We start from the raw sequence: 26,501 nt of genomic DNA, 5'->3' as shown, positions 1-26,501 counted from the left end.
ATCTATCTATCTATCTATCTATCTATCTATCTATCTATCTATCTATCTATCTATCTATCTATCTATCTATCTATCTATCTATCTATCTATCTATCTCTCCACCTGAGCAGAGCATCTCTGCAGCTTCTCCAGAGTTACCAGTGGTTACTTGGCTAATAGATTAAACCGTGTAAGATATCCAAAGTTTGGGATTTTATTTTATAACTTCTCTTTCAACTTTTCCAAAACTTTCTCCCTCACATGTCTGCTGTTCATTAAAGTCTTCTACTTAATCTCTGAGGCCTTCACAGAGAAACTGGATTTATTCTCAGATTAAGTCAGACATAGATAGTAGATTAGAGACAGGGCCGGTCCAAGCTTTTACAGGGCCTTAGGCAGAATTAGCTTTGGGGGCTAAAAACATCACTGCTAACAGTGTTTATATACCGGTTTGGTGAAATCTGGGAGAGGGGCGGAGTCTAACTGGCTGAGTTTAAAAAAACCAATCATGAATGATTGATTATTGCTTGCTGACATGTATCACAAAAATACCACTTTATACAAAAAAAAACTTGCTAATACCCTTAAATATTATTTTTAAACACTTTAAAATTGGTTAATTCATCTAATCTGAAACATTCAAATCAAACTGAAAACTACTCTTGTTTTCACTAGCAAATCTAACAAAATGTCATCCTATGGTTCAATGGGAAGAACACCGATAGTTTGAGAGCCCCAAGCAGCGGCTTAGTTCACTTATACCTTGGGCCGGCTCTGAGTAAATGCTTCCCTTTGCTCCAGCCTGACAGAGCTTTCTTTACCTGAGAGGAAAAGATTCAAACAATCCCAGCGCACACTTTAGAGGAGTGCAGTGCTTGAGTAAATATGTTGCTTCTTGAGTGTATTGGCGAAAGCATGTTGAGATTTGAATCCGTGTGTGTGAACTTTGACCTTGTGTTCTTGTTGCCACTTGGCTGTTAGTGACTAAAGTGTCTCTGATTGTGAAGACAACAATGTGAACATGAGGTCATGGATTGCTCAGGTGACAGAGCCTCTGGTAAACGTCAAACTCTCAAAAGATTTCATGAAAGCAACAGATGAAAGAAAAGGTATTAGTTTCTAATATTTGATCCGGGAAGCTTTTTAATCCAGTAGGAACGAAACTTTACTAAATAATCGAACCAGAATTGCCCAAAGTTTATGTAACGAACAAAAAATGTTTATGGTGAAGAAGGACAGCGTTAGCTCGCCTCGCTAGTGAAGGCCTGAAGGCTAAAGCACAAAATGTTCAGATCATTTTTCTGTTGTTTTTTTTTAGCTGGTTATTTAATTTTCTCTTTTTAATTTAACAGGTTTGGCAATGTTATTTAAATTTCAAACGTTAACTCCAAAATGTTTTAGGATTTATTGATTTTTTTTTTTTTTAGCCTTTGTTTTTTACCACAAATCTTAACACAAATCTTCAATATTCATTTTTGTTTTACATCAACCCGCCACATTTGGTGCATAAAGATGTACGTTTTTTGCAGTAGCATGATACTATATTGGTTTTAGAAAGAAGTTTTATGAAGTTAAATACAAGTTTAAATTTGAGTAGAATGGGGGGGGAGAAGAAAAATCCCACAAAAAGAAATAATTATCCATATATCCATTATTTCGGTTTCACTAGTTCAACAATAATGATGACTGTAATAGTGTCCAACTTAAATGTAACTGAAGTGTTTGTTTTATTTATACTTTTAAAACTGAACTTTTTATTAATAACTTGTTACATCGTTCTTCCATGCTCTGACACAGAAGACTATAATCACTTTAGCTACTCTTAAAAATGGGAGAGAAAAGAAAACACAATAATCAAGTGAAGCTAATCTGTGTTTATCTCCTTAATTTTGAGAATGGCCACAAGAAATTAGCTCCTTACCTAAATCTTTACAGATTAAGCAACTTAAAATGTTCTGCAGTAACAGTTTTGAAAAATTCAACCTTTATTTAAGTAAATTCAGTCTTTCAGGGAAAAATCTCTTATCAAGAAATAGCTTTTGGGTTGTTGTTTTTTTAATACGTTGTTAGTTACGCAAAACTGAAATACCTAACTATTCCCATAAAATGCACCTTTCTGAATTACCTTAATCTTTCAGTCATGTGTAAGTTAAACAGATAAACCAAGACACAGTAACCCATGACGTCTTGTTTGGAAGTCGGTTTAAATGTGACATGACATGGAGGCTCATTTCTTTTAGGCAGCTTTTGAAATGGGACAGACTAGAAAACGTGCTTTTCAAGTGAGATCAACATGTCTGGAAAATATCAGCCAGAATCTTAACATTTAAATGACTTAGTGCTTCACATTTATCACTCCTCATGTCAAACATGTGTAACTAAAATCTTAAAAGTTTACCTGTATTTATTTTACAATCAAACAATCTTACACTGAAAATCCTGGCACTTTTATTGTCTCCCAAAGCAAAAATATGCAAAAAGAAAAATAAATACATACAGTTACTTTTAATAAACTAGAATCACTTTGAAAACATTTCTGAAAAATACTTTTATTATTTTTAAGTATTTTTAGGCATTATTTAAGTATTTTTAAGTATTTTTTATCTCATTAAATGTCCAAAATGGAAAGAATAAGAGAAGATGACATGTGCACAAAGCAGATGTGTCAAGAAAAGGATACAAAAAACCGACTAGTTTCAAATATCTGCAGTCAAGGAAATAAAAAATATTAATAATTAATGCCAAATAATTTAATTGATCGCTTAAAGGTTAAAAGCCACTGAAACAAAGGCTGTATGGTGTTCTTTGTAAATCTCACCAGCACACACAGAATCTCCAACACTCACTTGAAGAAAAGTTGTAACTTTTTAGTGCCAACAATAAAACAAATCCTGCATTTCAAAGGATTTTACACACAGAGTTGGAAATAAATGCAGAGTGTTGCATTTCTGCACATTTCTCTTATTAAGCAATGGCTTTAATTAATTGCTTTCCTCATCCTTTTAAGCATAAAATCAGGATGACATGTTATTCAATCCAACTCAAACATGTCGCAGGCTTGTCACTTTAGTTTCCTTTATTAATGTTGTCATTGTGCAATGAGGAACAGTGCATGACTTCTGTCTTTATTGGCAAACGTTAAAGGTTAATTAAACATCCTGAACAAAGATTTAAAATAGAACTTCATTAGTTATTGTCAAAGTGATTTTCAGACGCATGCATCGAAAAGCAAACATGGGATTGAGCTTGATGGCAGTGATTGATGTGAAGTAACTCACTTGCAAGCTCATTAAAGTCGCTCACATTGGCAACATTACGAGGATCTTTAATTCCATTTATGCACAACGTGTGCCTGTAAACAGGCGAGTTAATATAGAAGTTAACCAGCTTGTGTGTTCAGGTATGTTTCCTAGTGTTTGCAGATGCATGAGCGTGCACTCAAGGTATGCAGTAATCTCTTGCTGCGCTGTGCCAAGTTTCTGTTTACAACAGTCAGCGTCTCCTCTGCTTCTATTGAACTTGTTTATCTCCTCCTCCCTCTATTCTTCTTCCCTCCCCTCTGTTGTTTTGCAGAGCTGAAGCCTTGGTAACAGATGAATGAAAAAAAAACAACAAAAACAGCCAAACCCGATCCACGCTATGCTTTCATTATTGTGTCAGGTTACAAGTTAGCGCAGGGGATGGGAGTGATGCCATACAACAGAGAGTTCATTTGGCTTTTGATAGTTAGTGAGGCTCCACCACATCGCAGCCTTTTTGAAGAGTGGGAAAAATACACAGATTGTTTGCAGACACACATCTACTCTTGCTTTTCACTCAGAGTAGAGCCATTGTGTTAATCCCTGCTTCTGTATTGACTCATTGCCTTTCACCTCATCCTTTTTTTTCCCCTTCATCATCCATCAGCTGACTCAGGAAGTTCCTCCTTTGACAGGAAAAAAAAAAAAATCTGCGGTCTGCATGTTATGTAAATGTGAACATACCATATCTGTCACATTCTGTTCTGTGTAATTTTACTCTGCTTTGTCGCCCTGTTCCACATGCATACTCTGCATACTACACCAGGTGGAAAATTCTGGAACATAATGCACTCACAGGTGCTTCAGGCAGCTCAAGCGCCATATAGTCAACAGCTCAGTCATCAACTGATAACATCAAGCTGCTCACAGATAAACAGCATTACGGTCGAGTGGCTCGTAAAGTCATATAATTTCAAATATAGGCTGCAGGAGGGTTTTCTTTGAAAACTTGACGCGTGGCACTCCCTTCACAAAAAAGCATTTACAAAAAACATTAAATAACGTAGCAGCTCGCCATAGAAATATGTACAGCTCGCTTAAGAGTTTAAAACATGAGGAAGGTTCACAAACAACTTTTTGTTATGTTTTGAGCATCAGTAAGATCCAAGAGCAGACAGGAGGCAGTCACAGTAATAGTAAAATATGATTTCAATGGGGGGGAAAAAAGACAAAACAACAACAAAAAACCCTGCCAGTAATGTGAACATTACATAACACCGCAGATGAAAAAAAGCTTTGAACCACTGAGCAGGTAAAGGGAAGATCTGACAAAAACTGAATGCAAACCAGGAGTATAAATACAGAGAAGGGTGTTTACTGGTTCAAGAATCGGGTTAGTCTGATTATGTGAGCATGGCTCAGGCATGAATTGTGACACTAATTGAGAATGACTAAAAATGACAGAAACCATGTTAGGAAAAAATAAATAAACGGGGAGTAGCAACCTGAAAATCTGAAAAAATAAATACATTGTGATACACAAATCAACACAGATGCATTAAAATTAAACAAAATGAAAAGAAACAACTAAAAGTTGCACATGTTTTTCTTTCTTGGCAAAACAACAAGCAGAATCCAGTAACATGGAAGTGTGACAAGTTTATAAAACAGGACTCTTCCTTGTGTTTGCACATGCATGCACGCACATGCACTTTGCAGGTATGTAGCAAGTGCAAGAAGCTAACAAAACAATTTTTGTTGGAGGGACTGCAAATAACGTCTCCTGTGCAGCGCCGTTTTTTTGCTCTTCCTTGAAAGAGGCTGCTGATGTTGCCTGTCATCCCACCTTAAACCTGCATTAGTCGTGAATCACCGATGCAGATCAGTCACACAGGAAATGTGTCACAGAGTGCTAGCTTGAAGCTTTGGCATATGAATTTCCTCATAATTCCTTTAGTTTTCCATCTCACCTTATCTAAAGTGAAATACAAACTCTGAGAAATCATAAGTTGTTGTTCTAGCTTGGTGTTGGTCAAGGTCCAAAAAACAACATCCAACACAACACTTCCTGTTAGACAGCAGTTGTATAATATTTCATTGCAGGAATAAATCTCACACTGTGGAAACTGGAGGAAACTCGAGAAGAGTTAAAGCAATAGTTCGAGACTTTTGCATTGAGATTCTGGTAAAAGCTTATGAGCTCTTTATAAATTACCTGCAATGGTTTAGTGTAAATCTAGATTAGTTGGTTGGTGGGTAAAGTTACCTAGAAGTCCAAAGTGGGCTCTATTGTCTTAAAACAACTACAGTCTCATTGAGTTTTATGCGTTTCTAATAGGAGTTACTCTGAGTTTAACATTTCAACATGTTTCAGACGGACGCTCATTGGTGGTGCACCACATCCAACATCTATTTCCGGTGTAAAAAAAAAGATATCCTTCTGTGTAAATAACTGAAGAAAAATGGAAAAATACCTTAAAGTACAAAAAGAGAGTTTGTATGAATTGCTATAAAGTTATTTTTAGATGGGTTTTTTTTTCCAAGGTGGCAGAAGTCTGTAGAGGTATAGCCGGTCAATTAATCTTCTGGGCCTAACTAAACTGGATTTATACAAAAGAAAGATTTTTGAAGTGAGGCCTGTTAAAGATTTTTATAAGTCAATATCTTAGAGGCAGCAGATAACTCCTGGAGTCTTCGCTTAGTCTGAAAACAACTCGTCCTGGAGGATGAAGCTAGTGATCCTCTAAAAGGAACCAAGACCACATTAGACTTCTAGTGTCTTAAAAAGATCTCAAGTTCCAAAAACGTCATTGTGGTTTATGCAAAGGCTATTTCATGAGCAATTACACCGTTGTTTACCTTTGCTTTCGCCCATTATTTACACAGAAGCTGCTGGATTTTTGCATGGGAACTCAAACTAATTGATGGCGTGCAACCAATCATCTTACCTGTCAAACACCAACTAGAAACTGCACATGTCAAGCTTTTCCAGTTAAGAGAAATTATGTGATAGCGAAGAGACAGAGAAAAAAAAATAGCACAGGATTCTGAAACTACTGTGAAATTCTGGAGACTGGAGAAGCTGTAAGATGGGAGAAATGGACTTTAGCTTGGCCGCTCTTGGGCTGTCTCCATCCCACCAGACGGACCAATCTGGATTTATAACAAACAAGAAAATTATTATATGTTACTATATGTTACCTTTTTAACAGTCCCTCACTTACAGATTCCCGGACTGGTTGACTTTAAGTAGAAAATGATTCAAATATTGTCTCTGAAAAGTTTGGGTTTGATTATCCTGGTTTTCAGTTCGCCAAAATACAAAACTCCAAAAATAAAAAAACTCAGTTTGTGATGTTCATCCCCAGTAAACCTTTATCCGTGTTTAGATTGAGATTATTAAGTTAACTGGATGTCGATGACTATGTTCCATCTGAAAAGGTTGGGCAAGCGTAACATAATGTCTCATTCGTGAGAGCTTATAATGCCACTTCTGAAAAACAATCTTTGAACAGAATAAACAAACAAACCTGTTATATCAGAAAGGTGACAGATCGAAACTGAAAAATCCTCTGAATAAGAAAACCATCAAGCAAAGAGATTTTTTTTTTGTTTTATTTACCTTAGTGGGCGAACTCTTTTATGTTCTTGTTACCAAGTCAGACCCGGTGAACCCAGTGTTCTCAGAAACTCTTAAACAACCCTCAGAATGACTTTATAATCACTGATAAGCTTTTGCCGCACTTGGAACACACTCGGAGTGGTTTTTCCATTCCTTCAGGGGACTTCGCATTAACATAGTTTCATTTCCAGGAGACTTAGCCAGAATTTAATGCTTCAAATAATAACTTGGGCGGTTATTCCTGTGAAACGAAACCCCCGCAATGTTTTTCATTAATTAATAAAAGAAGAACACGTCCACTGGGCTTTGACCTGGCTGTGCTCTAGAGTTAATAATCATTAGTCTTTTATGTCCTTGTTGATCCTGTTGTTGGCTGCCTGCTATTTTGACTCACACAGGTTTTTGAGAGTCTGGTTTCCTGTGTTTTATAAATGGTCTTCAAAATGTGGGGAATTTGTTGAGATAAACACAATAAACAACTTTGCAGCTCAGAGAGTTATTTTATTCAATAGAATAAGAAATTTATGCATGTTAAAGGCTCAGTTTGTTAAAAACACATTTTCAGAATTATCTCTGTGTTTTTTAGCTGTACGTAGTTTTTATGTTTTAGCAATAAAATGCATAATTTTTGCCAGTCTTTCTCAGATTAGAAATCACAAAAATACACTTTTTAAAAATTCAACTTGTGTGTTTTACATATTTATAACTTATTAACGTGGCTCCCCAAAACTGTCACCAAAACCCGCTGAACATGTTGCAGTGCAAGTTGCAAAACTAGCTAGTACCCTTCAAAATAAATGACATATTATGTCAATATCTTGTTGGAATATTTTGTTAAACCATATGAGTTTTAACTGCTCTTTGGTCATCTGGTACAAAATAATGTTTTTCCATCTCAGTGCTCAGAACAAAGGAGATTATAATGGAGTCAAGACTGATCAATGTAGAAAGACTGTAGAAAGAGAACTCTTCTATATTGTCACTGCACCACTGGTGATTTTATTAAAAACAAATATTTCTGGAAATAAGAAGTTATGAAGCTGTTTTCATAAAACGTTTTTTTAAGGTCATTTTTTGTGTCATTAAATGTGGCTGGCAGTGTTTTTGTGTTTGCGTGTTTCTATGCGACACTTGGTCATGTTGAGTTTGCCGTCCTTGTTTTGCTCTCTGCATCGTCTCCCGTGTTTCCCTGGTATTTGAATAGCAAAGCAGCCTCATGGTGATGCTGACTGGGTGAACTCCCACAGACCATAAACAAGGCTCTGGGTGTTTGTTGAGCAGAAGGACGCGTCCTGAACACAATTCTCAACTTGTTTCACACTCTTACAGTACATTCATTCATTTTCACCAACACGAACACAGCCTCCTGTAGTAAAATGGCATAAAACGGTCTTTGTGAAAAAGCACACTGTTTGCTCATGAATCCCTCATTAAGACATCCATAAGAGTGTCTATCATTGAGTTATTTGTTGTCCCGTTTCTCTTCTAAACAACTAAAGATATGAATTTCCCCCTTGTGGGACAATGAAGTTGCATTTACTCTATATTCAAATGCATCTGAACACATTTTACATATGAAAACACTCTGGTAATTCTTAATATGAAGAGATAAATACAATGACTTGTAAAAGTATCCACGCCCTTTTAATGTTTTCACATTTTATCCGATAAAATTCAGTTTATTTTTAGGATGTTATCTGAGAAACGCAAACCAGTGGATAATTGGGAAGTATGGGGAAAATTATAAATGTTTTCCAAACTTATTTCAAAAATAAAAAAAAGTCTTCAAATGTACAGAAACTGTCACCATTAACAAGAGAGGAAATTATGTCCATATTGCTGATGAAGTAGCCTGGGGGTTGTCCATGCCTTAGCTCACAGGTGTCAAACTCAAGGCCCGGGGGCCAAATCTGGCCCGCCGCAGCTTTTTATGTGGCCCTCTGGACTCCAACTCCTTCCAGTTTTTCACAAATCTGCAAAAATCACACAAAATCAACAAATTTCCACATTTTTTTCTGATTTTACTGCTAATTTTCTCAAAATTGGTCAAAAACGTTGAATCCGTAACTGATACGACGAGTGATAGAGTCACATTTGACATCATACATTAGTGTAATATTGTAAAAGAATAACGATTACAAATATTTCTTAATATTCACCACAAAATCTGTCATTTTGATTGCAAGAATAAACACTAAAATAATCACAAATCCCAGAGGAACAGCTATTTATTGATATTTTAACAGTTTTATTGGTTTTATCAATAGATTCTGGTGCAACCGGCCCTTTAAGAACATTCAGATTTTTGATTGGCCCAAAATAAAAATGAGTTTGACACCACTGCCTTAGCTGTTGATGCTGGCTCCGCCCCCATGAGGACGTATAGCAATCCCCTCCCAATCATTCCAGGGAGTTTGTCACCAACTGATCAATCAGCGGTGGCAATTTGTTCGAAAACATACGCTCCTTATCTGAAGAAACTCAAGACAGTCATGGCTATGGGAGGAACTTAATATTACCACTACACAGTCTGGTCCTCCGGTAAATTATGAGGTAGATTATGATGCTGAATATGAATGTTTCGCAAATGGCGGATTTGAAAATAATGGAGGAACACAAGTAGGTAATACTTGTGTTACCTACACAAGTAGGTATATAGGTAACTACCTACTGTGTATTATTTTTCTGTGTATTTTATTTTTTTGAGCAGTGTATATTTAAGAGTACGCCACCCTTCAATTTACCTCAATGTAATGTTACTTGGGTTTTATTTTGGTTCAAACATGCTAAGATAACACCAATATATGTAAAAAACCCCTGTCTGGTATCAAAATCCGGACTATAAAGAACAACGTTGTGTAAATTTAACTAGGACTATCCCCACACTATTTTTTCTTGGTGATCAAACATATCTGGTAGCAGACAGTTACTGGATGTGTGGTGATGACGTTTTAATGAACACATTGCCCTTAAAATGGGTAGGCCTTTGCGCCCTTGTTCGAATGAAAGTACCAGTAACCCTAGTGTATGAAGGAGTTAAAGATTTAGTAGGAATGCAGATTTTTTTTGTCAAGACTATGGACGATTTTCAGTATTGAACTGACGAAACCGTAATTCCGTGGAGTGTAATAAATCTCCGGCTCGTCTATGGCCTAGCAGCAAGAGCTACGTCTCTGTGTATTATTTTTCTGTGTATTTTATTTTTTTGAGCAGTGTATATTTAAGAGTACGCCACCCTTCAATTCTTCAATAGAACTGATCTCCGACATCTTTAAAACGCGGAAGCGTGAAAAAGGTCTATATTGACAGTGTTTATCATAACAAACAAGCTGCGGTCAGAGAAAGTAACAGGAGATCATGGTTCAAGATGTCAGTGGACATATGCAATCCCGACAGCCCAAAACGTTTAGAGGGTGGAATACAATTGATTATATTTCCAAAAGCCAAATGGAGCCTAGAATAACGCAAGAAATGGGTAACGGCCTGCAGCCCACCTCAAGTCGAGTTGAATGAAACTGATCAACGGCAACTAATCAGCAGGAAGCTAATAGTTAGTAAACATTTAATGTTTTGTCACAACGACACTTTTTGATAGTCAAATCAAGCCCTGTGCGATTAAATAGGCAAACGATTAAACACAAGTGAATAAATAAGACATACTTGGGTACCCCTTTCTCATATATGCAGTTTTAACCAAAAGAATGTCTGGAAGCTAACGGCTCAAGGCTCCGTGCTAATTGCTAACGGCTCAAGACTAACGGCTCACGGTTCCGTGCTAAGGGGTCAAGGCTAAACTCAAATAAACACACCTCAGTCTGATTAAAATAACAATGCTAAACTTTAATCATTTCCAGATCAATGGAAATGATTAATTTCCATTGATCTGGAAATTAATCATTTCCAGACTTGATTTTATGTCTGTAAATTCCAATGGTAGCTCTTTGGTCTCATGAAACAACATAGACTGATGTACCTAAGAGCTCTTACGCTACTGTTTATTTTTTAAGCATTTTCCTGAAGGCAGGTTTTCACAAGCCAGTATTATTTAAGTCATTACTCACTTCGTTTTGTACGTGCAAAATGTGTCCAACACAGCGTTCACTCAGATCCAACCAGACTTTGTGTCCCACATAATTTTTCCTCTTGGGCTTTATAGTTGATTTCTCCATTGTTTCCCACGAATAACCTCACAAACCTGAGGTAGGACTCATTAGAGAATTTTCTTGCCCGCTGCCTTTGCCTCACTGTTGCCCTGATGAGTCAAAAATTACTCCAAAAGTGTATTGGGTAACTCATTGAGTTTTACAACCTCTGCCATTATAACACTGGTTGTTGGGGTTTGCTCTACTTCCGCATGGTGGCGGAGGCCATGTCTATGGCGCAGCCAGCGTCATGTCGCTCTCTGGTTTCCTTGCTGAGATTCTTTGTATATGGCTTCTTTTCATTTTTATTCTGAATCTCCATTTTGCTGATGCAATCATTGAGTGGTTGAAGTTTGATGAGCTCTGTCGAGGTTTGACAGGTTTGCCTGCTATCCCACAACATAGCACACAGAAGCATGTGTCTTTTGTATGTCTGCAAAAGAGCCATGGAGCACTTCTTTTAAATGTGCAATAGAAAATAAGAGAAATATTTGAAATGATACGAGTTTCTTTTTTTTATTTCTCCAGTGGCTGTTTGCTCTGGCACCCAAAATGGCATGAGCACAACAGGAGACCCAGAGAACCATTACAAACTGATGAAGGAGCGATACACCGGCTGCAACATCGTGATGGGAAACCTTGAAATCATCTTGATGCAGCACACCCGGGACTTCAGCTTCTTGCAGGTGAGCCTGGGAACATCGGCCTCTGCGTAGAGCAGATTATTAGTAATCCTTTCACAGATGTGTCACTAGAAGAATGTCACTAACCAGTCCAGACATGGATGTAGAATCAACCGGTGCCAGAAACATTCCTACCCTGAGGTTCCCCGAGATGTCGGGAACCAAATCAGTGGAGATGATGTCACTATGAGATCATTATATGTGACTGAAACGCATTTAAGTGATGCGTTGTTGTCTAACATGTGTTTTCTACTACTGAACCTTGCAGTCTATAAAGGAAGTGACAGGCCACGTTGTGTTCGCTATGAACGAGTTCAGCCGTCTCCCTCTCGATAACCTGCGTGTGATCAGGGGCAACAATCTTTATGAGGACCGCTACGCCTTGGCCGTGATGCTCAACTACCAGAAGGACGGCCAACACGGCCTTCAGGAGCTCGGCTTGACTAACCTCACAGGTATGCTGCATGCCATGTATGTTTAAAGTGTGGGAGGCTGAGTCGGCGCAGATAAGAGCTGGATATGGCCCTCAGTTACCGTTGGAGCTCTCACACACTCTCAGTGAAGCCGCACCCTCCAGAATGTCGGTGAGGTAGCTGGAATGTGTCGTGTACAACCGCCCAACTGTCAAAGCAACGAGCTCTGTACCACTGCACTGCATTTATATGTGCTGTAGTAAAAAGCGAGTGCCAACGTCTGATGGGTTGAGTCATGGGCCTGTCCGGGCTTGCTCTGATAATTCTCATTCTTTTCCACACATTTGCATTTGTGCCGCCCACAGAGATACTAGAAGGAGGCGTCCAGATATACGACAACAAGTACCTGAGTTACGCTCCGCAGGTGAACTGGCTCGACATAGTGAAGGATGCATCAGCTGAGATTATGATCCAAAAGAACGGTCCTGAGAGTGAGTCTGAATCAATGTGCAAAAACATTTAGAAAAAATACGTTTCGATAAAACTGTCATCGTGTCGTGAGAGTATGTTATGAGACAATCTGTGAAAAAGATCGAGCTCCTCCACATCCTCCCTGTGCTGCCATTATTTTATGAAGAAATGCAACACTTCCAGTCAAAAGCAACAAACAAAACCAGTCAGAGCCAGGAAAAGTGTCTTAGCGCTGTCAATCAACCTCATGAACGCGCTGGTAAATGTGGTAATGGCAGAGGATTACAGGAAAGCCGTTTATCTGTCATCATTATCATCGGGAGAAGACAGAGGAGCTCGATTTGTCTTGATTGACTCTTGTCTCTTACTGTCATGATATAGTGACACTTTCAACAAATATGTAAAAAAAAAACATGTAAGTTTAAAACACATTCCTCTAATGACTCTATGCTGTTTGTGGCTTCAACTTATTGAACTAAATAACCAAAATAAATGAATATTTTCATATATAATTTTTAAAGATGCCTATGTACAAACAAAAAACACGATTGATGAGTAAATCAGTTTGCAGGTATGATGTAAGTGTTTAAACCTGGTTTCGCTATGATTTGTTTTCACTTGCTTTCATTTGTAAAACTACACCTACTAACAGTAGAAATATTTTCCAGGGCCTTGCAATGAAGCATGTGGGAACGGACCTTGTTGGGGACCAGGAAGCAACTCTTGCCAGACCTGTGAGTGACAGAAAATAAATCTTTGTCTCTTATCCGTTAATTTTGCCACTCAACTCTCGTTATAAAAAAGCCAAAAAGACGACTCTTTGTAGCTTGATGAGTTGACTCTTTCACCGTATGCCAATTCAAACTTCAGCACTAATTCACATTTCATTGACTTTTGTGTGTCACATTTTACTCTCACTTCACTGGAAGCACAACAAACCTCCTTCTCTGTTTCAGTGACAAAGACCGTGTGTGCGCCTCAGTGTAACAGCCGATGCTTCGGAAGAAACCCGAGCGAGTGTTGCCACATTGAATGTGCTGGTGGCTGCAACGGGCCCCTGGATACAGACTGCTTTGTGAGTCTAAAACTTACAGTATACAGATTTTAGACAGAAACCAGCTTATATATAAAATAAACAACTCAACTTTTTGATAAAGTTTTAGGTCAAAGTATTGCACTGTTTACTCCAACTGATGTAAAGAGGCTTTTAGTGAGAAAATATAAGTATTTCTGCACAAATGTAAATATAAAAAGCCCAAGCAGAAGTTGAATGTCTTATTTTTCACCGAAGTCTTTTAATGGTGCAATTTATGCAAATGACACTATGCTTTGCTGCTGATCATCTCCACCTGCTCTGATCTTTGACAGTTACAAGCACTTCTTAGGAACTGCTTAATGATCTTCAATATCATTTTTTTAAGAAAAGAGAAGTTTCTAAATAAATGATAAAAGCAGTCATAAATGGCAATTAACCACTTAAGTAGCAAAAGATTAAAAACATGTATACAAATAAATGCACAACCTTTGCACCTAATTGTTATTTTATGTTGCATCTTACAGGCTTGCAAGAACTTCAACAACTCAGGATCATGTGTGCTCCAGTGTCCTCAGACTCTGATCTACAACAAGCAGTCATTCAAAATGGAGCGCAATCCCAATGCCAAATACCAGTATGGCTCTATCTGTGTGGCCCAGTGCCCCCGTGAGTCCCCACACATAAATATAAACCTATTTAAACGCAGTTATGATAGTCATAAAGCTCTGGGTATTAAGCTGCTATAAGTGTTAGCTCAGTTTAATGTAAGTCCCTGACACAGTGCAAAGTATCTATTAATGTTGTTTTCTGTTTTTGAACAGCCAACTTTGTGGTGGATGGCAGCTCATGTGTAAGGAACTGCCCAGCAGATAAAATGGAGGTGGAGAAAAATGGAGCGAAGCGATGCGAGCCCTGTAGAGGTCTCTGCCCCAAAGGTAGCCACTTTATAAGTAGCAATATTGGCATGTTGCTTTTAATAACAAGAAATATCTGTTACACTAAATTACGATTTAATGCACACAGTAACATCTACAGTGCTAATGGGGGTTAAAATGATTAAGAAGTTTAAATGTTAATGTTAGGTGACATACCAACATTAGCATGTTGGATATCATAATCTATGACACTACAGTTTCCTAGCATTCAATAATAAGCTAGCAATAGCTAACATGATGCTAGTTTATGTTTTCAAACTTGTATGCTGTGCTTAGCTAAAATACTAACATTTCCTAATTTGGTAACATTATCTTATTTTATAACAAAATACTCAGAAAGAAAAACTAAATCTTTCTACTACACTATCAGTGCTTTATTGTAGGCTAAAATGCTAGTTCTAGCATTAGCGTCTTAGCTAACAAGAATGTGCCAGCTAACTCTAATTATATTATTATATCAGAACTTTTCACTGATATGATGCTTCTGTGAGCTTTCCTTAAAAACAGCAATAATACATCTTCTATGCCTAAGTTATTTCTATTAGGAAAAGTGAGGTCTTTTTTTAAAGAGCATCTGTAAACTTATTTTTGAAAGTGCAAATTGCAAAACCTGCTGATCCCTAATCTATTGTCTATTGTGTATCTGAAACCTAGCAATAAGCCAATGGAGTATTTAAAACTTGTGGTTGAAAGTGTAAAATTAATTTTTTGTTTATCACTAGTTTTAATTGTGCATTATGTTTCTTGGTGTTTTTATTTTTTTTATGGTTTTTTTTCTCCCTTTTTCTTTTTGCAGTTTGTGACGGCACAGAAAAACAGAAAAGCAAAACCGTTGATGCAGCTAACATTGACAGTTTTATAAACTGCACTGTAATCAAGGGCAGTCTTGACTTTACGGTGCTTGGCATAGGAGGGTAAGAATAAATTAAAATATATGAATTATTTTGTGTTACAAGCTGAACATTCAGAACTAAATTTGTAGACACAACAAACGAGTTCATTCTCAGTATCAGTTTCCCAACAATGTTTCTCCGATTCACATATATTCCTGCTTTAGTCGTCGAAGTAAAATGAGTTAAAGGTTGTGGTAGAAAGCTTAACGACTGATATTGTGTTGTTAATTGTGTTTACCTTTAAAGTAGTACAAGATTGTGTCTGATTTCGATAAGAAATCTTAAAAATTGTTATACATATAAATTAAAAGCAGCGCCAGTATCAGCCACCTGCCTGAACAATGATCATAGAGATATGATGTGACAAAATGCGTTAAGATGTGGGTTCATTCCTCTGCTCAACTCTTGTTACTTCTGAAGCCCCGTCTGCATCAGGCTCTGCACAGGAAGTAGAGAAACATGATGCACACACAACAGTCTATAAGTTTTGATAGTTAAGGCATAATCCTTTAAGTAACATGTTCAATTTTAAAAGCAAAGGGAAAACTATACATTTGGTTGTTTTGCCCTCTGCACCAGTTACCTAAACCTTCCCCTCTGAAAATTCTCAGTTTATATTTACCTTATCATGAAGCTTTATTCTCAGTGCTTCATTTAGGGTATTTTGCATTAAATAAATATTTTTTTGTCTTTTTTTCTTTTTTGCTCAAAGTGATTCTTACGAAAAAATACCACCCCTCGATCCAGAAAAGCTGAAAGTCTTTAACACATTGCAGGAGATTACAGGTGAGCTTCTAAACTACAGGAGTATTTTTAAGGTGCTGTGATATTGTTTGCATGTTTTTAAAGTCTCTGAAATACAACTTGATTTTCAGACTACCTCAACATCCAGTCGTGGCCTAAAAGCCTGTCGAACCTGTCGGTGTTTTCCAACCTCCAAACAATACAAGGAAGAAAACTTTACACGTGAGCAGCTGATGTTTTTCTTTCTTTGCCTTATTGTTTCTCTGTAGCCACTGGCCCATAAACATGATTGTGTTCTGTTATTAATAAGCCTTAAATTGAACTGGTTTTCTGTTTTATTTCTTTGTCATTTGATATCTTTGCTCTCTGTAGTGGAGGCAACCGTAACAAAAGGTATGTTAAACACCTCAAAGTGCATCCTCTTTTTGGTGTTGGTGTGTGTTCATCCCATACTGGTGTTGTGAGGTTAAAATGGTGGTGGACACTTTTGTTTAAAGGGTGTTTTTTTGTTTTTTTTTCTTCTGGTACCTGGGCAAAATCTGTTACATTGTTAGAGTGGTATCCAAATTTACAAAGGAAAACAAAAATGCAAATATCTCACTTGATTGTTCATATTTGGAGATTAATCCCAATCTATCCTGCTAATCATTTATGTTTTTAAATCAAGTTAATTTCTGTTTTGTTCCACTGTCTACGTCCTTTCGAGATTTCCCAAATTTAAGTTTTGCCTTTTCAAATGAAATGTGAAATTTCTTTTAAAGAAACAAAAATTAAAACAGGGATGTAGGAGACATTTGGAAACAATCAGAATCAGTTTTTGTTTTGCCTTTGATGTGACAAAGTTCAGAGAAGAAACTCAAAACTTAGAGACTCTTCTGTATTTATGTTTTCGATTGAAATGGCAAAACCTAAACGTAGTGAACCCACATAATCCAGAACAAGTCTTTTTGTCCAATTCAGATTTTTGTTCACGCAAAAATATGCAAAAATATGCATTCACATCATCACCTGCCGTTTCAGGGGCTACTCTTTCCTTGTGATGAATATCCCGTCTCTCACCTCCCTCGGGTTGCGCTCCCTGCAGAAGTTGAATGACGGCGGTGTCTATATCACCAAAAACAAGAATCTGTGCTACTACAACACTGTGAACTGGATGCGCATCATTTCCAGTCCCCAGAAACAGCAGAATAACCGCGTCATCAAGGACATCAAAGAAAACCGGAAACCGGAGCAATGTGGTGAGTGGTGTCATAGTGGATTTAGTAAACCTTTTTAGTGCTGGTGAAAGCTAAAGTTATTTTTATTTTATTTAACTAGGAAAGTCCTTCTGAGATCAATAGCCTCTTTTTCAAGGCAGTCCATGCTCTATGTTGGCATATTTTGTTTTAATTCCTGATCTTTTGTTCTGTAAAATCCTTTTAGATTGTTCAGTTAAAACGGTTTAGTTTTTTCTTTTACTTTTAAAAAACATATGCATCACTTAAAAATAACGTATTTATGAATAATGTTTAACAAAAGCAACAAAAATCACTTGAAATTAAACATACTGTATATTCTTCTAACTGGAACAAAATCTTCTGTTGAAGTTGTACATCAACTAGAATCTATGGATTAAAAAAAGTCACTTCATTTCTGTAACACGTCATCTTTCAGCCAAGAGTTCGTACAGCTTGACCTGTGTTGCAAAACGTATTTTTAGTTCCGTGTTCACGCCTCCTGATGTTCCTTCATTCCACCTCATCCCCGCGACGCTGAGGCTGCTTCACCACAATGATTTGTCTTTCTTCTCCCCTGCAGATGCGGATGGCCATGTGTGTGACCCCTTATGCGCTGACGGCTGCTGGGGCGCGGGGCCGGATCAGTGTGTTTCCTGTAACAAGTACAGCCGTGGAGGGACGTGTGTGTCAGACTGCATGTTCCTCACCGGGTAGGTCTTCAAAAACAAAAAAGACACGTTTAGAATAAATAATGCAAGTTTCAGCTGGGTGCCTTTCAGATTTCAGCTCTTTTTGCAGTCTGCTGAATATTATATATATATATTTTTTGCTCTTAATGAAGAACTAGGAGGGAGTTTGCTACACAGTCAGGCGAGTGTTTGCCATGTCATCCTGAATGTAAAGTCCAGGAAGGAATGAAGACTTGCACAGGGCCGGTATGATCCCTTTACTGTTTTCTTACCCTTGTAGTTCTCTAATTGGTCAAAGTAGAAGAAGAGTAAAGTTTGGGCAAAGATCCACTGCTGCCCCCTAGTGGCTCAAATATTGTCTCCGCTCTGTGTCTTTTGTCTACCTCCAGGGAGCAGATCAGTGTGTAGCATGTTCCAGCCTGCAGGACGGCCCACACTGCGTCTCCTCGTGTCCCGATGGTGTGATGGGCGGGGAGGGAATCATCTTTAAATATGCCAGCAAACAAGGCCGTTGTGAGACATGCCACATGAACTGCACCCAAGGGTGAGCGACGATTGCAAAACTGCATCCATGCATGTGTGTTTTCCGTCTTTCAACTGAGTCTTCATGCATTTTTTTCTCCAGATGTACTGGCCCTGGAATCGGGGACTGTGTGGGAATTGCTCCTCGAGCCCTGACTGGGTAATATACCCTCTTATTTAGATACGTCTTTTATAGTTTTGATTTGGGTAATCATGAGGTTCTGATTGCATATCATCCTTTAAACTCTCGTGATTAGACAAGCAACCACCGGCATCATATTGGGAGTCCTCGCCACACTCTTCATTTCATTCTCCATCTTTGTGCTGACCACTCTGTGGCGCCGAAGCATCGTCATCCGTCGTAAGCGAGCCATGAGGAGATACATGGAGAGTGGTGAAGTAAGTCGGCACATCCGTCTCGGGTTTCCCACTCCTGTCTGAATTTAAAGACGGCAACATAAAGTTATGCTTTGTGTGTGTCTTCAGAGTTTCGAACCTTTGGAGGAGAAAGAGAAAGTCCACGCTCGGATCTTCAAGCCCTCGGAGCTGCGTAAGATCAAACCTCTGGGTAATGGAGCATTTGGAACCGTCCACAAGGTACACATTGCAGCATTCGTTTTCTACATCTGATTCCTGTTGATCAGTGTCTGAAGCTGGGCTCTCTTTACGTCGTAGGGTGTTTGGATCCCTGAGGGAGACACAGTGAAGCTGCCTGTTGCCATCAGGACAATTCATGATCGCACGGGTCGACAAAATTTCTACAAAGTGACAGATGTAAGTCAACTTCAGTGAAATGTTTGTGTTGTCCATCCATCTGAAATGATGCTTGAAAAGCGTGTGAACTTGTATGGAAGAGAATTGGATTCTGTTTGAAAAAAAATGTGACTGAAGTCTTAATATGTAACGGGAATGATCTCCACAGCACATGACTGCGATTGGAAGCATGAACCACATCAACGTTGTGAGGACGTTGGGTTTCTGTCCAGGTGACAGCCTCCAACTCGTCACCCCACTCAGCAGCCAGGGCTCCATGCTGGAGCATGTCAGGAGCAACAAGAACAAGCTGAGCCCACAGAGGCTGCTCAACTGGTGTGTCCAGATAGCAAAGGTAAAGGACCAATGCAGTCTCTGTTTTTTTTTTGTTTGTTTGTTTGTTTTACACACATGTTTCAAAGACGAGTCACGTTGTTCTTCTTCACCATCAGGGAATGAATTACCTGGAGGAAAGCAGGATTGTCCACAGAAACCTGGCTGCCAGAAACGTTCTCCTCAATGACAACTTCACAGCACAGATTTCAGATTACGGCGTGGCAGACCTGCTCTATCCCGATGACAAGAAAAACTTTTTTAATGAGGGCAAGGTGGGTTTTATAGGAGGAGTTATGTACAGCGCTAATCAAGAGTATCAAAACGCCTTGAACTTTTCCTCATTTTTTTTACCTTACAACTTTAATCTTCTATGTATTTTATTTGGATTTTATGTGGTAGAATAACACAGACCTACTTGGAGAGCAGCTGAAAGGCCTGCAGTAACTTTAGGGGAGCTGCAGAAAACCACAGGTCAGGTGGAAAAAGTTTGGTGGGGCGCTTGTTTGTCTTCACAGATTCAGCCTTTACGGAAGATTTGCAAGAAGAAAGCTGTTGAAACAAAGTTATGACAAATCCTCTAGTTATAGTTTCCCACCGGCCACGTGGGGGAAACATAAAACATTCAAAAGAAAGTAATTTAGTCAGAGGAATCATGCTGAGACTCAGTGGTGGCAGTATTGTGCAGGGATAGGGAAGAGTTTATGTTAAAACCAGGAGACTGGAACTGCAACCCATACTTGTTAGATTTATTCATTTGTTCTTGTGAAGATTTTTTTTTTAAATTATCAATTTTCTACTCATTTCCAATTATGTTCTGTTTTGTGTTGATGTCACCTACAATCTTTAAAAAATACATTGAAGTTTTTTTGTTGTAACAAATGGAAATGTGAAAAAGTTCAATGGCATTTTCAGCTGTTGTAGGACACAGAAAACAGACATTTAGGAAAATAATTTTATGCCTTTTAACATCTATTATTTTCTATCTCCACTGTTTGTTTTTTTTAATTGATTTCCAAAAAACTAATTTTTTTTTGTTTACATTTGCAGACACCAATCATCAAGTGGATGGCCTTGGAGAGCATCTTGTTTCGCAGATACACTCATCAGAGTGATGTGTGGAGTTACGGTAGGCTCTAAGTACTGGCTTTATTTAAATGGGACCTATTATGCAAAGTTCACATTTTTAAGTTTTTATACTTCTGTTTGGGTCTCAACTAAGTCTAAAACAAAGCCCAAACACTAAAACTAACGCCAAACTATTAAAAAACTAGTTGTTCTTAAGCAATAAATTTACCGTTTCAAAAACCTCTTAATTGATCCACAGTTAATTAGCAACCCAAGCAGAGCCTCAGCACATTCGGTCAGCTGGTTTTACCACTGTATGTGCTATACAATGGCTGCTGGAAAACACAAGTGCATTGTTGTTGACTTGCCTTCTAGAAACCACGTGCTGAATTTTTGCTGGCTGCGCAGGAGGCTCTACTTCTGCTTTTCAAAGATGTACTGTTGTATAATTGTACATCTGTTTTCAGCGATCTTCACGTGAAAGTGTAAAAATCGAGTAGTTGGCCATCAGCAGCTCATTTGGATTTAAAGTGACAAGAGGCCACAAAACATCTCATTCTGAAAGGATCTCAAAATAGGCAGAACCGAACAGAGTAAAATCTCATGATCTAAGAATTATTTTGTGTAAAAATTGTCATGAGCATGTTTTGTATCGCCCGTAGATCTGTCTGATCCTGTTCAAGGAAGTGTAACAGGTCACTTTTACAAACTTAAAGGCTGTTTTGCTCAGACCGCTTCAACATTCTCCTCTGAATCTTAGGTGTGACTGTTTGGGAGATGATGTCTCACGGGACAGAGCCGTACTCCACAATGCGTCCACAGGAGGTTCCTGATCTGTTGGAAAAGGGCGAGCGTCTGTCTCAGCCTCAGATATGCACCATTGACGTCTACATGGTGATGGTCAAGTGTAAGTCATTTTAATTTTACAGGTGGAAGCTGGTTTTGGGCTGGTTGCAGTCCCACAGAAAACAGTTAATGACCTTATTTCTTACTTATCCAGGCTGGATGATCGATGAGAATGTCCGTCCAACATTTAAGGAACTGGCTGGAGAATTCACCAGAATGGCCAGAGACCCGCCTCGCTACCTGGTCATCAAAGTAAGACCCACCTGGATTAGCACTGTGTTGTTTAGCGCTTGGTGCCAACGCAGCATATGCTCATCTATAATGTTTCTGGTTTCGGCAGGAAGACTGCAATCAACACGATTCCCCGCCTGATGAAGTCACCCAGCGGAGTGCAGACCTGGATGAGCTGGATGATTTAGACTTTGATCTGGAGGACATTGGAGTTCATACCTCCGCCGACTGCGGGACTCCAGGACCTCACCTCCTGTCCAGGAGTCTGAGCCGAATCTCCAGGACCGACACTAACAGAGTAGGGGACGGTGTTCTGTTGACGTTCCCTGGATTTTAAGCCTGAAAATGCACTGCCTGCTTGTCTGTATCCACATAACATTCATTGATTTTTGTGGTAAAGGTGGTGCTCAACCCATCAACCGTGGCTGGATACCTGCCCATGACCCCAGGCTTTGGAGGACAGGTAGACCCATTTTTTTTTTTTATCAGCCCACATCATATTCAAACTACTTAAATGGTTCATCTTAAATTATCTGTTTTGTGTGTCAGTCCCGTTCTCGACTGAACTCTGCGCGCACCGTGTCTGAGAGCTCAGAGGGCTGCGGCACTGCGGTGGACATGGAGATGAGCGAGGACTTTTCTTTGCCAGGAAGTCTGAAAAGAAGACGCCAACGTGAGGACAGCGCTTACGTGTCACAGAGGGACAGCATGTCCGGTGGGCCGCCAGAGACCCCGTCGCCTGACGCTGAGGAGGAAGATCAGAATGGATACGTCCTTCCTGGAGGAAGCCCAGAAAGAGGTGAAGATGCTGAGTGCTTAAAAAAGCTTTGACGTGAGGTTGAGAGGCTTCAGTGAACCTCCTGAAGCTGGTTAAGGGTTTGATGTAAAACTATTCAATAACACTAGACCAAAGTGAAATTAAAAAAAAAAAGTTTAAATAAATGGAATGTGTGACAAAGTATGTACTGAACTGGAATAAGAAAACAGGAGACCAGTCTTGGTTTTGAGACTTACTGAACTTATTTGACAAAAGCCACAATGTCGAACATCTGTTTAAATCCTTACTCTCAACGTTAACGCATTTACGCATGCAATTAATGTATTAATGTTACATAGTGCAGATTAATTGAACTACATATTTCAGTATTTTGTGCTAGCCCGGGTGTGCTGGAAATGTAAGAAGCATGAATTACGCCGGTCGCTCGGCTGGATGAGGACAAGCGGCTGTCGCCTCATCTCACAAGTTCAATAGGAAATAAGTTCAGAGGGATATTTCTAAATTAAGGTTTAAAACAAATCACTTGCTTAAAACCTCCCTGAATATAAAAATGTGGAACGCTGAAAATTTTCAGACATGTTTTTTGAAAATGTGCAGAGGCAGTTTTTTTCTTCTGTGTGAAACTTTTCAGATTTTTTTTAGCTTTACCTTTCTGTGGACACTTTTATCTGTTAAACATTTCCAAACCCTATTTTTTGCAAAGTTAAGAGAATAGTGTGCTTTGTGAAGATTCCCATGAAGTTTTAAAAACATTTTTTATGATTGTAAAAGTTATACTTAGACTTCTTAAAAATTATTTAAAAAACATTTTTTTTAAAGGGTTTTGTTTCAACAGAAATGTTCCAAAATTTTGAAAAAACAAACATTTGTTACTTGCATGATAATGTACGTCATGTTGTTCTACAAACATCGTACAAACATCATCCCAATCCTTTTGGGATAAAACGTTATTTTAAACAATGCCTCATATTTAAAATTACCTCCATTTTTTCTTTTTACTGTTTCAGACACCCTAATGTACTCGTCTCGAGCCACTGCAGGCAGAATGGGAAAGTCTTACTCGTTGGGCCTCCTGGACAGTCCAGATGATGAGGAGTATGAGTACATGAACAAGCAAACAGCTGTTTCTCTGAGGCACAACCCCCACTGGCTGAGGTCGAACAAGAGACGAACTTATTCCCTATCGTCACAAGCAACAGCCTACTGCGACACAACGCTGAGCTTGGAGGTCGGGGGAGGGCAGAAGACGAGTCAGAAAAATCCCCATTCGGCCCAGCAGGGTTCCAAGGAGGTCCAGTATGAATACATGGACATCAGATGTAACGAGAAAGTTGACATCCCACCAGAGCACGCCCTCTCCCCACCTCCGATTCTACCGAGGACGAGAGGAGACGCTGCAGAGAGACAAGAGAACGGCTATGTCGAGAGTGACGACTATCAGTACACGAACAGACAAACAGCGCAGCAGCAGCCTGCTGCGGACAATAAGGAGCCCAGCAGTGACAACAGCGAGGCGGATGAATACGAGGACATGGACTGCTTTGCAGCTGCTTCACCTGCTATTGACACAGTCGTTTACCAGAACATGCGGAGGGAGGGCGAGGTAGCGGTGGACTGCACGGAGATGCACCCGTCGGGCTTCGATCCCCACGTTAGGGTGCGAGCCGGAGTCGGGATCGGGGAACCTACGTCCATTGAAAGATCCTTCGACAATCCAGGATACTGGCACAGCAGGATGTTCCTGAAGTCCAACGCAGTGCCGACTTGAAGAACATGTTTATCTCAGTCTCGGAAGAGAATCATGAAGGACCTGAAAAAGGAAAAGAATCAACAAGCCACATAATGTAGCCTTTTGATACAATCTCAATGAAACATAAAAAAAACATAAAGACTGGAATTAAAACCTTACAGAACATTTAATAAGGTGTGAAGACTTTGTTTTGTTTTTCAATGAACTTATATTACAAATGTTTGTGCTTTCATGTTTTTTGTTTTGTTTTAATAAGAATTTTATGTATACATTTAGCATAGATGCCCATATCATTTTGAGGGGGGAAAACTACTGGAAGTCCGTCTGATGATGGAAAAACCTCAGGATATTGAAGAACTTTATCAGAATAAAGGCTGGCCTTATAATAACTGAAAATGATTACACATATGGAAGTAAGCCTTTATAATGCTAACTGGTTTATTCATTTGTAAAATCCTAATATCCACATGCTCTTTATTAGACCTTCATCATGCTTCCCTACCTAAATGATAGCAGGGTTTGTGCGTTTATGTCAGCTGTGCAACAAGACATTTACAGTTTTGTAATGAAACATGGGAACGTTTCTCACCAACAGTAATAATAACACTAGTAGATCTGTCTTTATTTCTCCATCGTTGTCAAAAATGGGCTTCTGTGTATTTTTTGTCATTATGTTTTTGGCCTTTGATTTTGGGCATTTCAGGAGTTAAAAGCACTGCGTGTTTAAAGCACTAACACTAAACAGATTACAAGCTACAATTACTGTTTACATTTTCAGTAAGTTAAATGTTTTTGAGAACAATGCACGTCAATGTATGTTTTTAGACCTCTGTGAGTGATTACAAATGACATGCATTTTGTAAGCAATAAAAATAATTACAAACTATTTGAGGTCTGGTTCTGTTTAGCCCTTATAATAGAAAGTAGTAAAAAAAAAAATATATATATATAGAGAGAGAGAGAGAGAGAGAGAGAGGGAATAGAATATATATATTCTATTCTATAGAATAGAATATATATATTCTATTCTATATATAGAATAGAATATATACACTATTCTATATATATACTCTTTACACATAGAGTAAAATATTTCAAGCCTTTTGTTTCTTGTCATTCTGATCATCACAAAAACTGACTCACTGATAACAAAAGCATGAAATTCAGTGTTTAGAATATTACACATCATTTTAAAAAAGAAAACATTTTTAATGTGTAAATGTTATGTAATGATCATTTTAGGGTCTACACAATCCTTATGTCAAGCTACTCCTGGATGGCATAAGCACTGTTCCTGGGCTAAGGAGAGAAATGATCTCCCTGTTGCTCAGTGGCCTAAGCTACTCTCTTCAGATTAAAGTAAAGTTTGCATTTTATTTTGAAATCAAGTTCCCAGGGTCTGGAGGTAGAGTTGAAAGACAGAATCCACACTGCTTGAAGTCTACTCGGTTTTGTGTTTTTATCCTCTGCATCTGTAAGCTGTAATCATTCAAATTACAAGAAGTAAAGGGTTGAAATATTTCCTTTAATGTGTATTGAAGCAATATAATATATGAGTTTCACTTTCTGAAATGACTGATTAAAAGCATTGAACTTTTCCACAATATTAAAATTGATTTAAATGTACCTACCTAGTACTACTTTATACAACAGGTGGCTGTATAAGCATTAACTCATGACAGATGATTACAAATACCTGACATACTTTCCAGAATTTTGTCTTAAATACTTTGTATAATTTCCCTACACTTCTGTGACACACTGGATGTGCGGCCATGGAGATGGGAGCCAAATAGTACAAAAGAAACCAAAACCCAAAATAACATCAGTGGAGGCTTCTTGTTACACTTACCAATAACTATGTCAAAATCAATATATAAAGCACCATCTTGCTAAGACTATTACTTAGCACGATGGTGCTAAGCAATAGCACCACTCCCTTTATCTATTTCCTATTATTGCACCATTCTGGAACAAACACATTGTAATAAGAAATCACAATGTAAATAATTAGTAAATTGTGATTATGAAAAAGAATTATGAGACAATTATGGGTGGATCATAACTTGAATCATCGACACAGTATTCAGAAATAATACAATGTCATGTTTTCCTGTTTTTTTGCTGTGCAAGTCTAGGATGTAGATTAATATACGA

At 38.4% G+C, this 26,501-nt stretch overlaps 1 protein-coding gene across 3 annotated transcripts in view; it reads left to right on the top strand.

Moving 5' to 3' along the window:
- Nucleotides 1-25,230, top strand: part of erbb3a (erb-b2 receptor tyrosine kinase 3a) — a 26,580-nt gene extending 1,350 nt beyond the window's left edge. The window contains exons 1-29 of one of the 3 annotated variants that reach the window (XM_017304570.1): nt 9,374-9,393; nt 11,511-11,668; nt 11,934-12,120; nt 12,444-12,569; nt 13,218-13,283; nt 13,506-13,624; nt 14,110-14,251; nt 14,407-14,520; nt 15,317-15,434; nt 16,126-16,199; nt 16,289-16,379; nt 16,530-16,550; nt 17,178-17,395; nt 17,955-18,084; nt 18,216-18,309; nt 18,453-18,607; nt 18,689-18,745; nt 18,843-18,984; nt 19,072-19,182; nt 19,261-19,359; nt 19,508-19,693; nt 19,791-19,946; nt 20,722-20,800; nt 21,500-21,646; nt 21,740-21,837; nt 21,926-22,114; nt 22,217-22,279; nt 22,366-22,615; nt 23,602-25,230. In XM_017304570.1, the coding sequence (XP_017160059.1) occupies nt 11,540-11,668; nt 11,934-12,120; nt 12,444-12,569; nt 13,218-13,283; nt 13,506-13,624; nt 14,110-14,251; nt 14,407-14,520; nt 15,317-15,434; nt 16,126-16,199; nt 16,289-16,379; nt 16,530-16,550; nt 17,178-17,395; nt 17,955-18,084; nt 18,216-18,309; nt 18,453-18,607; nt 18,689-18,745; nt 18,843-18,984; nt 19,072-19,182; nt 19,261-19,359; nt 19,508-19,693; nt 19,791-19,946; nt 20,722-20,800; nt 21,500-21,646; nt 21,740-21,837; nt 21,926-22,114; nt 22,217-22,279; nt 22,366-22,615; nt 23,602-24,362 (4,122 nt within the window). In that variant the 5' untranslated portion in view covers nt 9,374-9,393; nt 11,511-11,539 and the 3' untranslated portion in view covers nt 24,363-25,230. Of the gene's footprint in view, nt 1-9,373; nt 9,394-11,217; nt 11,363-11,510; nt 11,669-11,933; nt 12,121-12,443; nt 12,570-13,217; nt 13,284-13,505; nt 13,625-14,109; nt 14,252-14,406; nt 14,521-15,316; nt 15,435-16,125; nt 16,200-16,288; nt 16,380-16,529; nt 16,551-17,177; nt 17,396-17,954; nt 18,085-18,215; nt 18,310-18,452; nt 18,608-18,688; nt 18,746-18,842; nt 18,985-19,071; nt 19,183-19,260; nt 19,360-19,507; nt 19,694-19,790; nt 19,947-20,721; nt 20,801-21,499; nt 21,647-21,739; nt 21,838-21,925; nt 22,115-22,216; nt 22,280-22,365; nt 22,616-23,601 lie in introns of those variants that run through there. The other 2 variants (XM_008409903.2, XM_008409904.2) reach the window with 2 other exon arrangements.
- The last annotated feature ends 1,271 nt before the right edge of the window (nt 25,231-26,501 follow it).

The sequence above is a fragment of the Poecilia reticulata genome, linkage group LG5 (genome assembly GCF_000633615.1).
Source record: "Poecilia reticulata strain Guanapo linkage group LG5, Guppy_female_1.0+MT, whole genome shotgun sequence".
Classification (NCBI taxonomy): Eukaryota; Metazoa; Chordata; class Actinopteri; order Cyprinodontiformes; family Poeciliidae; genus Poecilia; species Poecilia reticulata.
This window is presented reverse-complemented; position numbering and strand designations above follow the sequence as displayed.